The following is a 14,330-nucleotide window of genomic DNA, read 5'->3' as shown; positions in this document are numbered from 1 at the left end:
CACCGACAATTTCTTTCACGGCCGATCGTTTGCATTTGTGTCCGGGCTTGAGAAATCGAGCATTCCAATGGGAACAAGTTTTTGACCCTTGAGGACATACGTTACACTTGGGAAATAAACAAATTGTTTGCTACAGAGCTTCAAGATTTTTTTGTTTTACATAGTGAGGCAATAAAATCCCTCTGTACAAGGTTTTAACGTTTATCAATGATGTCATCATAAGATTTCTACGAGTACAATAGAATTCAGGCTAACAAAAATCATATTGATATTTAATTCTCGCCAAACAATTCCAAGAAACTGACGAGGACTAAGGTCGAAACCATAATTTTGCTCCACAAACCTCCAGTGCTGATTTCTAAGCGCGACTCGAAATTCCTGTTCCTGTTGAATGCTCCTCTCTTACTTAGGATCCGTTATCATAATTTAAATACGTGATTGTCGAAAACCCAAACCTGTGTTTTGACGGCAAAAATGAAGAATGGACCGCAGCCCCGGATCGCCAGCAGTGACCTTTTACCGCTGGCGATAATATTTGTAGCGTAGTTGCGATTGTGAAATTCCTTATAAAAACTAGACCAACGCATGTGTGGATTAAGCGGCTGTGAATAAGTATTGTTATTTCAAGGTTATTTATGTCGTCAGGCCATTTGTTTGACTAGTGCATCAAAACGAACCATTTGAGATTTTAGTACTAATGTTGCTCCTACGTGCAGACTGATCATTTTTGAAACGCTTTTTTAACATTGGGTTTCGATAAGAAACCGCGAACTACGCGTGAAATTAATGTGCTAATTTTGATGATGAAGAGCAAAAAAAAAATTAGCATCATTTGCTGCTCTTGTTCTTCCGATTAAGGCACCGGTGTTTTTTTGTTTGAAGTGTATGCGTTTGGTGCATTATCAGAGTGCAACTGTTTACTCTTTGCTCATCCACGTTAGCCTTCGCCCGTGTCGTCTGCATTATCGCTTAACGTTGTCCTATACGTTCATTAGCCGAGCAAGGTGTTGATGACGATCCTGGCGTGACAAGAATCTGCCGTTTGGATTTTTTAAACCCTCCTTCATCCATATCAAACGCAGAGCGAAACTGTCAAAACACGAATAATGGGTACGCTAAACAGGCTGCCGAGGCTGTTTTTCGCCTCTTCATCAGATCATCAAAAAACCAACAGAACCTTGCAACACGAGCATCACCGTGCTCCAGCCGGAAGATAAAAGTTAAACTTTATTATCGTTGCACTCGAAAAGCTCTTTCGAAAGCAGTCTCTTACGTTAGTCGCTGTTTCCTAGCGTCCATGTAATTCTTGTGCCAAAGAAAATGAGGAAAAAGCATTCCGATCTTCTAAAGTAGAGACCGTCATGAGCGACGAATGATCATCCATCTGTTCGCACACTTACTCGAACAGGCAGTTGGGGGTGAAAAAAAATTGGATAAAAAATTATTAAATCTTCTGTCAATTTGTTTACGCTGCTGAATTAGCTTTGTGTATGTGTGCATGCATGAGTTTTTGCAAGAATAGCGTTACGAAGGCGAAAGCATACGTTGCACCAACAAAAACAACCGCGACAAAACAGAATGTCTAGGATAGACTGTTTTGGCTGTAGAATATGATTTTTTTTTTCCTACATTAAGTACGACGAAATCGTTAGGAACCGTGCGGCCAAACCAAGAACGTAACGTAACAACCGAAATGCGAGGAAAGCATAACATTCCAACACTCTGAAAGCTTTTACAGTCTCGGTGGTACAGGGCGGTGGGTGATAGAAATTGGGGAAAGAAATTTGATTTTTCCCACCATTATTTCTCGCTAATGGCTCCTTCGTTTAGTTGTGATTGACTGGCTAACAACAAAAAAGCAACCACAAGACATATGCGTGTAAGCAAAACATGCGCTTTAACTTCATGAAATATTCGTATTCGACGACCGTCATGATGGTTTTTAAATGCAAAAAGTGTGTGAATTCTCAACTGAATCCCTAGACGCTGAATAACTTGGCTATCGTACAGCTTCGTCAGAAACAAGTGAGCAATTTCCAAGGATTAAAGAACTCTACTGGTGATATAAATCACTCCTAACAAATTGAACCCAATTTGTCGGTGTGAGAGCACTACATTCATAAATCAGATTACTTCCTTGAAAATGATACATAGAGTTGTAATACGCTCAGTCGCATGCGTTACAAGGCAGAATCACTTGAACCCTGGAGATTGGAACGCTGAAGATGAGAATCTTACAGCAACAACAAAAACCGACACTCGTTGTCCTCGCCCCGTATGCCGATAACCTACTGGGTTACCGGCATCATGGTCGGACATGGTCGTTAAAATGGGCAAATTTTTAAAACAACGTGCCGCCACTCGATAAGCCTGGACTACACAGGCCCGGTCAGCCCCTACAATCGGTCCGCGGCACAAAACTCTCAATGAACGAACGCACATTAGTACTGCCGCACAGCCCTTGATAGTGCCACCATTATCAACATGTTAAGATTATTATTTTTATTTTCACGCCACATAACTGACGATTATGGTCGCATCCTTTCCCCCAACCATCCCGTACCCCCGTGCGTAAAGGTCTTGCAGCCGACAGCCGAATCATGTTGTCTGTGCTCCATTAAAATCAATACCAACTCGTCAAACAGTGTGCATTGATACGCTTAAAATGATGAATGTACTTGCTACGCGCACGGACAGCTGATAGTGAGCTTCGCCCTTTCCTTCCGGCCCAATGAGGTCTCGCTCTAGGGCTCGGGTGGCCTGTTTTCCAACGGTAGAAAAAAACCAACACATGAGGTTGAATAAAAATTATCCTTCCATCTCATACTTCGTACGGCAGGAGAGTAGGCGATTTTAAAAATAGATCCTTACATCATTAGCCCATGCCCAATAGCAGGTTGTACGAAAAAACAGGCTCTTGGCACAAAAGTTTAATGCGTGGGCACAAGTACAATGGACCAATGTAACAACATCATATCGTGAAGTGTTTAATTACGGTGTTCCAGTTAATGAAAAGTATGTGCAAAAGCGGAAAAAGTTGCATAATGTCGCTTCCATCAATCATCAATCTTTATCCAGAGTGCGGCTCATGCATTTCTGCAACCATATAATGGAAAACTTGTGTTTTGCTGGTTATTTCATTTTAATTAACAAAAAGCAGCATTTAAGAAACAAAACTTCGGTAATTTGACTGATACATTGCTTGACTCGAAACATTGTTCTTTGTGCAGTAGTCGGTTTCACGAATTAAAAAGTACCTCGCAATGATGTGTCCAAAGTCCCTCGCACACGTAAATAATCGATTCTTAGCGATTATTTCGATGGGTTTATTAAAAAAAATTACCCTATTTTTTATGCTACGAATTTTTTAAGAAGAGACTTGTACTTCCTTTAAGCTCAAAGATTTTTCATCACACACACACAAAGGGTAGTGAGTGTAAATCTGATTTTTTTATTTTTCCATCAGCTTTCACTCGCTCGTACGCCAACATTTACCCCAACTTTCTCAAAACGGACCACCTCAATCTGAAAAGGATACGGGAATACAAAAATTCCTCGTGAACAGCATCCAAATGGGTATAAACCCCCAAAATAGCGCGTAAAGCGTGGCGTATATATCCTTGAAAAACTGTCGCGCGCGCGGAGACGTCCCAGCAGCAGGAAGTAATGACATTAAAAAGTTAATGGTCGTGCGGACACTAATTGACTTTAAGGTTCCCTTGCAAGCCAGCGAGGCGATACCAGGGAGAAAACAAAGATTTTTCACTGTTTTAAGCTGTGAATGATAAACTTTAAAAGAGTGGCAAGCTAGCGTGCAAAAAAAAATCCACCAGGAAGTCTAGGAGGACTTGTCTAGCAATATGGGAGTCTTAGGCGTAGTCTTTTGCGTAGGGTTGATTCGCTCGTAAAAGTGTTCCGGCAGGGAACAACGGCTTTACGCAGACTGATGGATCTGGCGTCTGGCGTTATTTTGCACTGATCACTCAGCACGCACTTGACGGCGGGACTTGACGATCGGGCGCCACCGTAAAGTGTTGTTTTGCTGTCTCAGACACGTTCACGGACAGAAATGCATCGCTGGTTGGTGCCGCCGACCGTCAGCTTAGAACGGATGCTGCACTGCCCAGCACAAAGTGTGCGCTGTGCATACTGCAATTCAGGCACCAACGGTACTGCTGAGATCATAAACATCCCCGCCAGTCAGTCAATGGCCGGAATAGAGCCAAGAGGACTTTGCCAACGATCGTTTGGATAGCAACAAAACGAGACACCAGGGCCGAGGATCGCTTTGCACCCAACACAGCGTTGGTGATCGTAAATTACTCAATTAAGAAGCAATGTAAACTTTACTAATACTTTTCAATTTGCCACCCTGCTTTGCATAGAAGTTGGCTGAACCACGGCTTCATAGCTTTTTCTTCGCCGAGTGTGCTGTTATTGGTTACGTTTGTGCTTTGAAGAATGAATAGAACACGCTTGTTCAACTGGCCGCTGACGTAGCGAAAGCCTGTTGATAAATTAATACAGATTATCTAGATGCGCGTGGTTGCTCTTCCATCCAGGCATCCGTTTCTTCCGGGAGGCCACACTTCTGACAACTGTTGACGAGTTGACGGATGTCCGTTCACCCGTAGGAAGCTGCGCTGTGCGTTTATGTACCATGGGGTTACGTTTAATGCTTATCCACCAGCCTTGGGAGTATTACGGATGGCTTCTCCTTCTTGGGCGTGTAGCATAATTGGTCTGCCAAGCCGTACCAGGATTAGGCGAGTCTTAACAAGTCCCCTTTAATTTCCTCTACCATTCCCACCAAAACCCCTACCTGACTACTCCCGTGTCTAACTCATCATGTCATAAACAATATCTTGGCATGGATGGGTTAGAAAAAACCGGGAGGACGGAGTTGGTGCGCTTAAAAATTGTGTAAATAATGGAAACTATTAATATTAATTTACCGGTGGCAACCCAGCATCGTGCCCAGCAACGTTAAAGGACAAAGCACCGAAGGGAACTATTAGTGATCGTTGGGAGGGGAGGACCTAAGCATTACCTCATCGTGCGCTGTTGCTCTGGGCTAGGTCAAACCATCTCAGCCCACCCTCAATACGTACGGCTGTGGTCAAGCGTGTTCAGCATGTGCATCCGTTTATTTTAGGAGCGTTTCAAATCTTGTAACTTTGGCAAGAATGTACCGGAAGGTGTGAGGTGGTGGTAACAGCAAGAAGAAAACAGCCTGTGTGTGTGTGTGCGCGCTTGTGAGTGAGTTTTGGGTGGGCAAAACGGTTGGCAACGCAGAGTGAACATTGCCAATCAGTAAGGGCTGTGGTGTGGTTGCCGTTACTCCTGCGGTAGGAGTACAGCAGTACGGGACACCTGCACGCTCCCGACAGTAGTGTTTGTTACACCTACATCATATCGCAATCAGTGTCCGTGAATCATCGAAATTTACAGAATCTTGGTTAATCTGAAAGTGCGGTACAACGACAGTACGGTGAATGCAAAATGCTCGCTGTTCATTCACGAGCTGCCCTATGGCTGGCAGTGTTGTTAATAGTAGCAGGATGTGCCCATGGACAAGGTAAGATGTTTGTTTAGTGTGCAAAAGAGGTACACACAAAGCTAGGTTTCTTCGGGTCAGTGTGATTGATGGTTGAAGATTTTTAGCAAATTTATTCTAGTTTCAAGTAAAAGGCCAAACTGTAACGCTTGCCGGAACTATCCATTAAAATTGTGGGATTCAATTGAAATGAAAAATAGCTTCATTTGATCATAACAGTCGACATACTGCAATTGAAGATTTGTTTGTACTATAAGTTATGACTAAATACTGAGGCAAAACTCTAAGCAAAAAATTTAAAATTTTATTGCACTTTTTAATGATGGATTAAAGCCGATTCAAGATATTTGACATCTTTTCATCTTTCAGACAAACAAACAGTATTCTTTCTGGACAATTTGGACATTGTAATACAAAACTCATTTCTAATGTCTGACACCATGTTCTCCATACTGAAATTACTCAAAATAAGCAGTTGAATGCACTTGGGAAAAATATCATTGCATTGAAGATACTTCCAACTGACCTCAGTATCTTCTTCTTCTTATTCGGTGGCACTACAACCTCGAAAGATCTCGACCTGCCATTTCTGGCTTTCTGTGACTTGATTTTACCCGTAGCAAGGTAGTCAGCCCTGCGTACCGGAGGTGGTCTGAATGGGATTTGGACCCCGGTCCTGCCGTGTGAAGACGGGCGCTGTTGTCATCTCGGCCACCGGACCGCTCTAGCATAGATAGACCTCAGCATAGTTCAATAAAAATTGAGAAAGTTATCAACTATCAGAGGACCTTGTTCAATTATACTGTGCTAATGGCAGAGTAACAGCTGTCAGGTACTGGGTCGAGTGATCAGTAAGGGCACTCGAATGGCTAAATTTCTGAAGAAAACTCCGTGAATGAAGAATTGAGCCAAAATTCAATCTGTTGAATTGTTTTCTGTAATTTTATTTTCAACACCGCATAAAGTTAGTCTCTGTTTCATGTAAAAGTTCCTATATTTGACATTCCTCATAACAACCAAATTGTGCTGTACTCTCCAGTTCAAACTTCCTACACCAACGAGTAACAGCATATGCGGTGTGAGCTTCGTTCCGGGTTATTTTAAGGATTGCGGGATCCTTTCAGCACCGATTCAAAGGTGCGGAATGGGAATTTTCCGACACCAACACCCAACATTCGGCCAACATCTGCCAACGATTGTGTTCAATTTTTACTGCACTAATCTCGGCGCCACTACACGCGCAGCGTGACTCTGGATGTGCATCACTACTGTCGAACACCTACGGCGTCACTTGGAATGGCCTCCTATTTTGGGGTGCAATATGCCAGTAAACTGTGCGCCAAATGAAACACCCAAACAAAATAGAACGAACGAACCGGGTCCCACAGTGTCCGTTCAATTCCTTTGCTCGCGTACGTACGATGAATAATTCAGTGGTGCGCGAAGCACATCATGCTCGCGAAGCTGTGTGTAACGGGAAGCTTTTTTCCACACTAATGTTCAACAGTTTAAGATAATTGTATATTTAAGCAATCTCGGTATTGTTCTGTAAGCTATTAAAAACGAAACACCTCCAGTAAACAATCAATTAATCAATGTTAGTTTTTTCCCCCAACACACAATTGTCACACTAAAAGGTTGGTCGATTTGTTATGGTAAAAACAGTTAGCCCACACGAAGGAGAATCATTTATGTCACACGTTGTAAATTGTAGATCAAAAGAAAATCCTCCTCCCCGGATGCAACCAATACACGATTAATAACGACAACCCGGCACGCATGACCCGAAATGCATAAAAACGCCGTTTTCAATTAAAAATGTGCCTCGCGCTTTTTTGCTTAAATCCTTTCGTTGCTGAGTTATTCGGCCGGTGGAGGTGAGATCCTGCTGGAATTCTATTTCCTCGGTGACTGATGCACGTGCATACTGTAACCGTTACGCGCGCACGTTTGCTACCCAAGTTGCGTCGGCTGTCAAAATAGCTCGGCTGCACGGTTGACTATTGTTTTTCTTGCATTACTCAGATTAAGTCTGTGCCTTCTCCCTTGGCGTTACGTTCGTGCTGTATGGTCTGCCATCGAGCGAAAGTATGTGCCGTTGTTATGCCCCCTCCAAAAATGACAGTTTTCGTTACATGGATTTTTGAGTTTCATCGATTTTCGATTCCCCTTTCGGTAGAGATTTAGCCGTCGATTTTTTTTTCGTAGAGTGTTACATGAGCTCAAAGAAGTTTGGAAGTGGGATGGCGTGTGAGTGTGTGTGTGTGTGGCCAATTTGATGACCTAACGATACCAATTCAACGCGCCATTTGTCGCATTTCATTAAAATCGTATATGACCGGGCACATAGTTGAAAGCCCGGTAACACGTTTCTTTCCCGGAGAGATTTGTTGTTCTAGTGTTGTAACATTTCTTCTCCTGACTGTTTGCTCCCCGTTTTATCCCACCCCATGTGGCGCCAACATACTCATGACCATAACTTTCGATTAGGCTAGAGTGAATGTAAAGCAACAAGAAAAAAAACTCGCTCATGATCCCCACGAACATTTGAATTCCTCCGCGAAAAACACGGCCAGGTTCGGGTTTGGGCCGGTCCGGTAGCATTTTGGAACTAATTGACATTTTCTATTTCGGTTCCGTTTCGTTCTGCTCGACGCCACGAAACCCGAGTAGCCCGAGTTGAAACAACAACATGTAGGATGCACCATCCTACCGCGACGGTAGTGTTCTCCCTCTCGTAGCGGTGAGCTGAGTAAATGATTAACTTTCGCGCCACCGAACTCAACGTCGTCATCAACGTCTTCATCACCGTTTTGGTTCGTTGGTATTTGCCCGTTGTGTTTCCGCAACGGTCACGGTGAAACGTGGGGAAAATATTTATTTTCACACGACTGGTGTTACTGGTGAGAAGGCGAAGGAAAAAGAGAGGAAGGAGATCAAGGAGGAAAAAATTTCTTTATCCTACACCCGCGTTCTGGAGATTCCTCGAGCGATGCAAACGGGAGGGATCAAGCTGATGGGATTGGCTTTGGTTTGGTGTGATGGGCCCGGTGGTAAAATGTGCATCGTGATCTAATTTCGAACTTCTCACTTCACTGTGGACCATCGCTAAAACTTCCCACCACCGTTTCTAGGACGGTAAGGAGACAGGTGTGGCTGAAGAACACAGGGGCGAAGGACAGTTCCCCAGGGGGGAGGGGGGGGGGAGAATATCTTCTCATCATTTGATGCTTTGGGGTTAGTTGGGAAGTTGGTCAAAACCGCTAATGGATTCCGAATCGACACCCACGGATGCAACGGAACCCTGTCGCATCGCAAAAGAGGTTCCCAATGCTTAATAATTCTTCATTAGTTGAAGATCAGTTGACTTTGTGGCAGGAAGTTTGGAGAGAGAAATGGATGAAATTAAATACATTTTTGTTCCGTTGATGGATTGATTTCGATTGGCTTTTAGGTTTGTCACAATTTTTGTTTGATGAATCTTTTCGATTCATCGTTTAACAATAATTTCATTTTGACTCCACTCAAGTATTGCTGCATCCTTATAATCATCTTGCGATTTTTTTTTGACTATACTTCAATCCTAATCAGCAGTCAACCCAACCCAACCCAGAGAGTCTTTGTTGTAGGTATTCACTTTCCCTTCTCGGGTTCCCCATCAGCTGTTTTGAGAATTGTATTATTTATGTGATTTTTTGTTTCTTCAACTCCAACAAGAAACGAAAGGGTTGACGGAGAATAATGATTATAAACAAATCTTAATGAGTCGAGTAAAAATATTGTATCAGATTACTGTAAACATCCCTTGATGCTTCAAACCTTGCTCCAGTTCTATCCTCACGTTCCATCGAATCGTAGGTTGGATTGGTAAGCAAATAATTGCTGTTTTAGGGATTTCTCATCAAATGATCGCAATCGAAATCGAGCGAACCTGACGCGCTTCGTTAGAATAAAGTTAACGAAAGAGAATTTTAAAATTGAAACATTACATCTCTTAGCCGAGGCACATATTTTGACTTCAATTGTTCACCCAATTTTGATAACAGACAAAACAACATCCAATCCTGTTTTTGAAATAGCATCACATCTACCCTCCATTGTGTGAATCAATTTTCCAAGCTAATGAATAGCGAAGATGGTTAGAATGCTCCTGCTCGACGAGGGAAAACAGGGACTAAAAGCGGGATAACACAACAGACAGAATCATCCTGGGGAAAGAAACATGAGATAAACGGTTCAGCTGGGAGAGTGCATGATGATGATGATGAAGAAGGTGATACAAATGATGTTCACCCTTCGGAAGAGTGGAATAATAGACAACCTGTCTGTACTGACACCGTTCCCCCCCAATGGCTCAGAGGACACGGGCTGAACCCTGTGTTCCGATGCGAGCCGAAGTCGAAAACGGCTGGTGACCAAACTCAGTCACGTATTTAATAGAAAATGCAGTTCTAAGTCCCATTACGCTACACAGGCACAGTGGCAGGGTTTAAAGAAATCCGTGTGTTTGTCGACTGGTTGGTTGGAGGAGTTTTTTCTCACCTCATCCTAAACGAAATCTCGCCGCTTGGTCGTGTGCCCGGTTTTCCGTGCAGAAGCTATCAATAATGATCTAATATTTATTCCACACTTTTATAAACGCGAATACATCCGCAGTGAACGAGAAGCTATTGTACTGGGCACCACGTTTGTTTGTTAGTGAGGTGTTGCTAAGAGAAGCAAACAGACAAAGAAATACTCAGAACAAAACAACAGCAACAAACATGGTTGGACAAATTTTTATCCAATTACTTTCTCGCCTCCGGATAGGGATAGGAGTCCCTTTTTTCCAGAGTTTAATTTGATGAAATTGGCTAAACCAAAACCGTTTGACCAAAACGGTTTGTTTATTTGACAAGACAAATTTGCCTTTTCGGAGGGTTACAATCAGTTTTTGCATCGAATATCTTCTACGTTTTAATTACAGTTTCTTTTCATTTATTTTTTTCCCTGCGCGTCTATTTATTTCTTTTAAAAATTCTCATTTCTACATGAAACTCATTAAAATGTTTTCCTGACAAGGACTCACCCGACACGTCTAGACAAGGGAAGTCAGCATTACCGAGCAGAATAGTAAACAGTTCATCATGCTCGTTCCCTTCCCACCAATCCAACTTTTACCAAATAACGAAAGTACTTGCCCGAGCCGACCTACCGAACCATGCCGCCCTTAATCTTTCGCTCGTTGATGATTTGTGGGAGCTTACCCCTGCTTGTGACACACTCGCTGGCGGGCGGATGCATACAATTGTAGGTCGATTAATAGAGATGGGCGATTTAATGTACCGGCGTACCGATCGACGTGAAGCGACGTTTGGAGACAAAAACCAACCAAAAAAAATGTATATAGCCTCCCCGAGAACACCAACAAATCCGTTTTGATTTGCATTTAGTCGTCAATAAACAAATGTATTTGATATTCTCTAAAATTGTTTACAGTCACGTTATCCAACCGTTGCTACCATCGGGTCCACGATCCGGACCTGTGTTCGTGAGAGATTCGTTTATCGTGGCTTTTTTGCTCGTTGTTCGCTTGTTCGACTTTGAGGCTGCTCATTACTAACCTACCATCGGCTGTCTCTGTCCCCAATGGACACACGCAAATCCATGGCAAGTAAACCGCACTGTGGCAACGTTTGACTTCCTCCCTCTCTACCTCGCCCGTTTGTTCGACTCCGGAGGGTCACATTAAACTAAGCGCTTCACTTATGTATCCTTTATCCCGAGTTGTGGCGAAGCATCGCTGGACAAAAATTCAGCTTCAGCTCGCGAGACACACTGTACGGTAATGTGATTTATAAATGTAGACATTTAAGCTTGCCCACGCCACGAAAGCACTTAGCGAATAAAGGAGAGGATTTTTTTTTCGATAGGCAGGATTGATGAGTGGTTAGCCGTTTTTCCTGGTCGTGTGCGTGTGCGTGTGTGTGTGTCTTTCGTTAGGAATGTCGTTATGACGTCAGGACGACGAATATTCATAAATTGATCCTGTGTTCAATCAAGAGATTTCCGAAGCAATTGGTTGAGCGGAATTGTGGAATAATTATTTTCATTTATTTTGTACACTTCCGTTTCAGGATTGCTCAGGGGTTTGCTCTTTGCAAACAATATGTTCAATTTTAAGAGTAAATTCTTTGTTCTTATGTTTCTGATAACTGGTGATTCTCTTATTAACCAGTTTGTTACTATTTTTAAGCTTTTTGAGTGCAAATGGAGTGACAACGGACTTTCAGAGGTAGCCATTCTTTTGATCACCTCCTATCAATTACAGTTCTGAGTAAAGTTTCAAACACTTAGATAAATCTCTCAGCTAAATTATTTATCGTAAAAAAATTATCCTCCCTGCAAACTAATCACAAGCCACGAAGTGCAACTCGTTCGCTCGTAAACTATCTGTCAAAGCACTTGCCATCTGTTGCCACACAGGCCGCATCACTCTTACGTGAAGGTGGATAGACTCCAGCGGTATGGATATGCAAATGTCAGCAAACTTTATCGTCCCCGTGCTCGAACCATTCCCGCGGCTCGACTTAGCGGGAAGAAACTAGATCAAAGCGGTCGCGCAAATGCGATAATTATTCCTTACCGTTTTGCACTCCTTTCCGTCAACCAAGAAGGAATCTGCTTTTTCAACGGTTTTTTGTATATACAGTTCCCGGCAAACACTTCATCGTCAGTGGCAGAAGGCCCACAAACATGAACACCAACTCTGTGTGTGGAAATTTAGTGTTAAAGCGTGCCGAGGAATGTTGCTGTAATCGTAGTAAAGCTACACACATCGGGCCATGTCGGGCCGCGCCAGCAAAAGATGATGAGTCGGAAAAAAGCCCGAGTGACGTATTTTAGTCTCGCACTCCACACTCGCCAGCGATGCTCGCGAGACTACTTGAAAGTTTGTTTGCACTTGATGCTCTGAATACCAATCAGCTTGATATTAATAGAGCGATATTGGTAGCATCAAACGGTTCTTCGTGGGAAGAGATTTATTTCAACGCAATCGATGATAAGAAACGAACCTTATGGCGTAGCTTATCTTCGTACAATCGAGATATTAATATTAAATGCGTCAATCGATCCTTATCGATGAATGCTGAGAGCAAATGTAACCGTTAATCTCATGCATACACGCAGAACCTATGAACCATCTTGCATTTCTAAGTAGTGAAAAGGTTTATTTTTAGCTCCGAAATGATGAACAAAAACTTCGAAGGTTCCGCTACCCAACAATGGTGCATCGTCGTGCATGACAACAATAGCAAGAAAAAAACGTGTCGTTATTAATATTAAGCGTACCACTGTAGAACACTGTGTCAACCGATTCAATCGTCTGTGTAAACAGCAACAATAGATCTACCGCAGTTTTTGAAAATCATGCCAACCACATGACTCACATTCATTAGCTCAACCATGTTGTGCCGCAACAATGGCTTCAACTTCATTTTTCAATATCCTGTCAAGTTTCCTCTCTCGCTAATGGATGCGCTTTTCCTGGTTTCCTGTATTTATTTCACGCCTGCGGTTACAAAGTTACTTCTCACCGTGGTCAATATTTTCTATTAATCCCGGATTATTTTGTTCCTTTTCGGGGTGTTTTGGTGGTAAGAACTTCCCGAAAGGCTGGTTTTGGTAACACTCTACCACAAGACTACTAGCGCAGGCTTCGAATGTAAAAGTGCACATAAAAAACAAGCGCTTACACGAGTCAAATTGTTTGCAACACATCACAATCGTATTCAGAACGTACGGAAACGGAACGGGCGTAACATGAGTCCTTGGAATCCTCTCTAATTGATCAAAAGTTTAGAGCGCAACGCTGACTCCTTCTGCTGCTGCTGCTGCTACTCTTCTCGATGAATATCGCATTACTGCTCTATGTTTTGCAACAGGAGTTTCGGTTTTGGACGGATCAAAACCATAGTACACCTGCAATCGGAAATGGTTGTTGGAGCGTAGTTTTGGGGAAAATCTCACGAAAAATAAACGCAGCAAAAGGGCAACTGTACTTCATCGGCTAAACATTGGCCAACTCCAAAAAATGAAGGCACTAGCAGTGATGAGATCCTTCCCGAGTGAGAAGAGATGCATTTTCAAGTTCATCGCTTCCGTTTTTTGGCTTGATTATATTACATCGTCCCTAGAATTGCTCCTTTCTCTGCATTTATCTAATGCTGATGGTTTTGCTGATGGGTCGGTCTGAATGCTGTAGCACTTCTGAGGATCCAAGGCAGCAAGAAAGCAAAGATCCCGTACCTGCGCAGCTCATGCAAGTACTCACTCGTATCCTCCTGCTGAAATGGGAAACTGGCCGGGTTTTGGTTGCTAGCTTCCCTTCATTGGATCCTTCATGCGCGGTGCACGGGGAAGTTTTCGGTACCGTACGCAAGTTGCTACCCTCCGCATGACAAATGTGAATTAGCCTAAACTTTCCACGAATTTCCCGGTGGATGCCCGTGATGCCGGCACCGTATTTAGAAGGTCATGTTACTTCAAAACAATGTGAATAACCAAACAACAGGTGGATGTGAGACGATTTTCGCTGCACACCTTCGTCTATCCGTCAATTATTACGATGCTTCCTCCTAGGAAAAAAAAAACAACCCATTCTGCGGTCGCAGTTTAACACGGTTCACAAGGATTCCTGACCACCACAAGCAGCATCGCAATGGTTCCGTTTTGATGGGTTATCGAAACCTTTCGTGAACGATTTATGCTTTTGCTTCCTCTTTCTTCAAAC

General features: G+C 43.0%; 1 protein-coding gene across 19 annotated transcripts in view; it reads left to right on the top strand.

Annotated features, from left to right (window-relative positions):
- LOC118507561 (basement membrane-specific heparan sulfate proteoglycan core protein) overlaps positions 1-14,330 on the top strand; it is a 90,704-nt gene that overhangs the window by 43,644 nt on the left and 32,730 nt on the right. For 2 of the 19 annotated variants that reach the window (XM_036046183.1, XM_036046182.1), the window contains exon 2: positions 5,156-5,578. The exons of the other annotated variants lie outside the window; for them this stretch is intronic. In XM_036046183.1, the coding sequence (XP_035902076.1) occupies positions 5,503-5,578 (76 nt within the window). In that variant the 5' untranslated portion in view covers positions 5,156-5,502. The remainder of the gene's footprint in view (positions 1-5,155; positions 5,579-14,330) is intronic. 19 annotated transcript variants of the gene reach the window in all.

The sequence above is a fragment of the Anopheles stephensi genome, chromosome 2 (assembly GCF_013141755.1).
Source record: "Anopheles stephensi strain Indian chromosome 2, UCI_ANSTEP_V1.0, whole genome shotgun sequence".
Classification (NCBI taxonomy): domain Eukaryota; kingdom Metazoa; phylum Arthropoda; class Insecta; order Diptera; family Culicidae; genus Anopheles; species Anopheles stephensi.
Note: the sequence above shows the minus strand (reverse complement) of the source record. Positions and strands in the feature narration are given on the sequence as shown.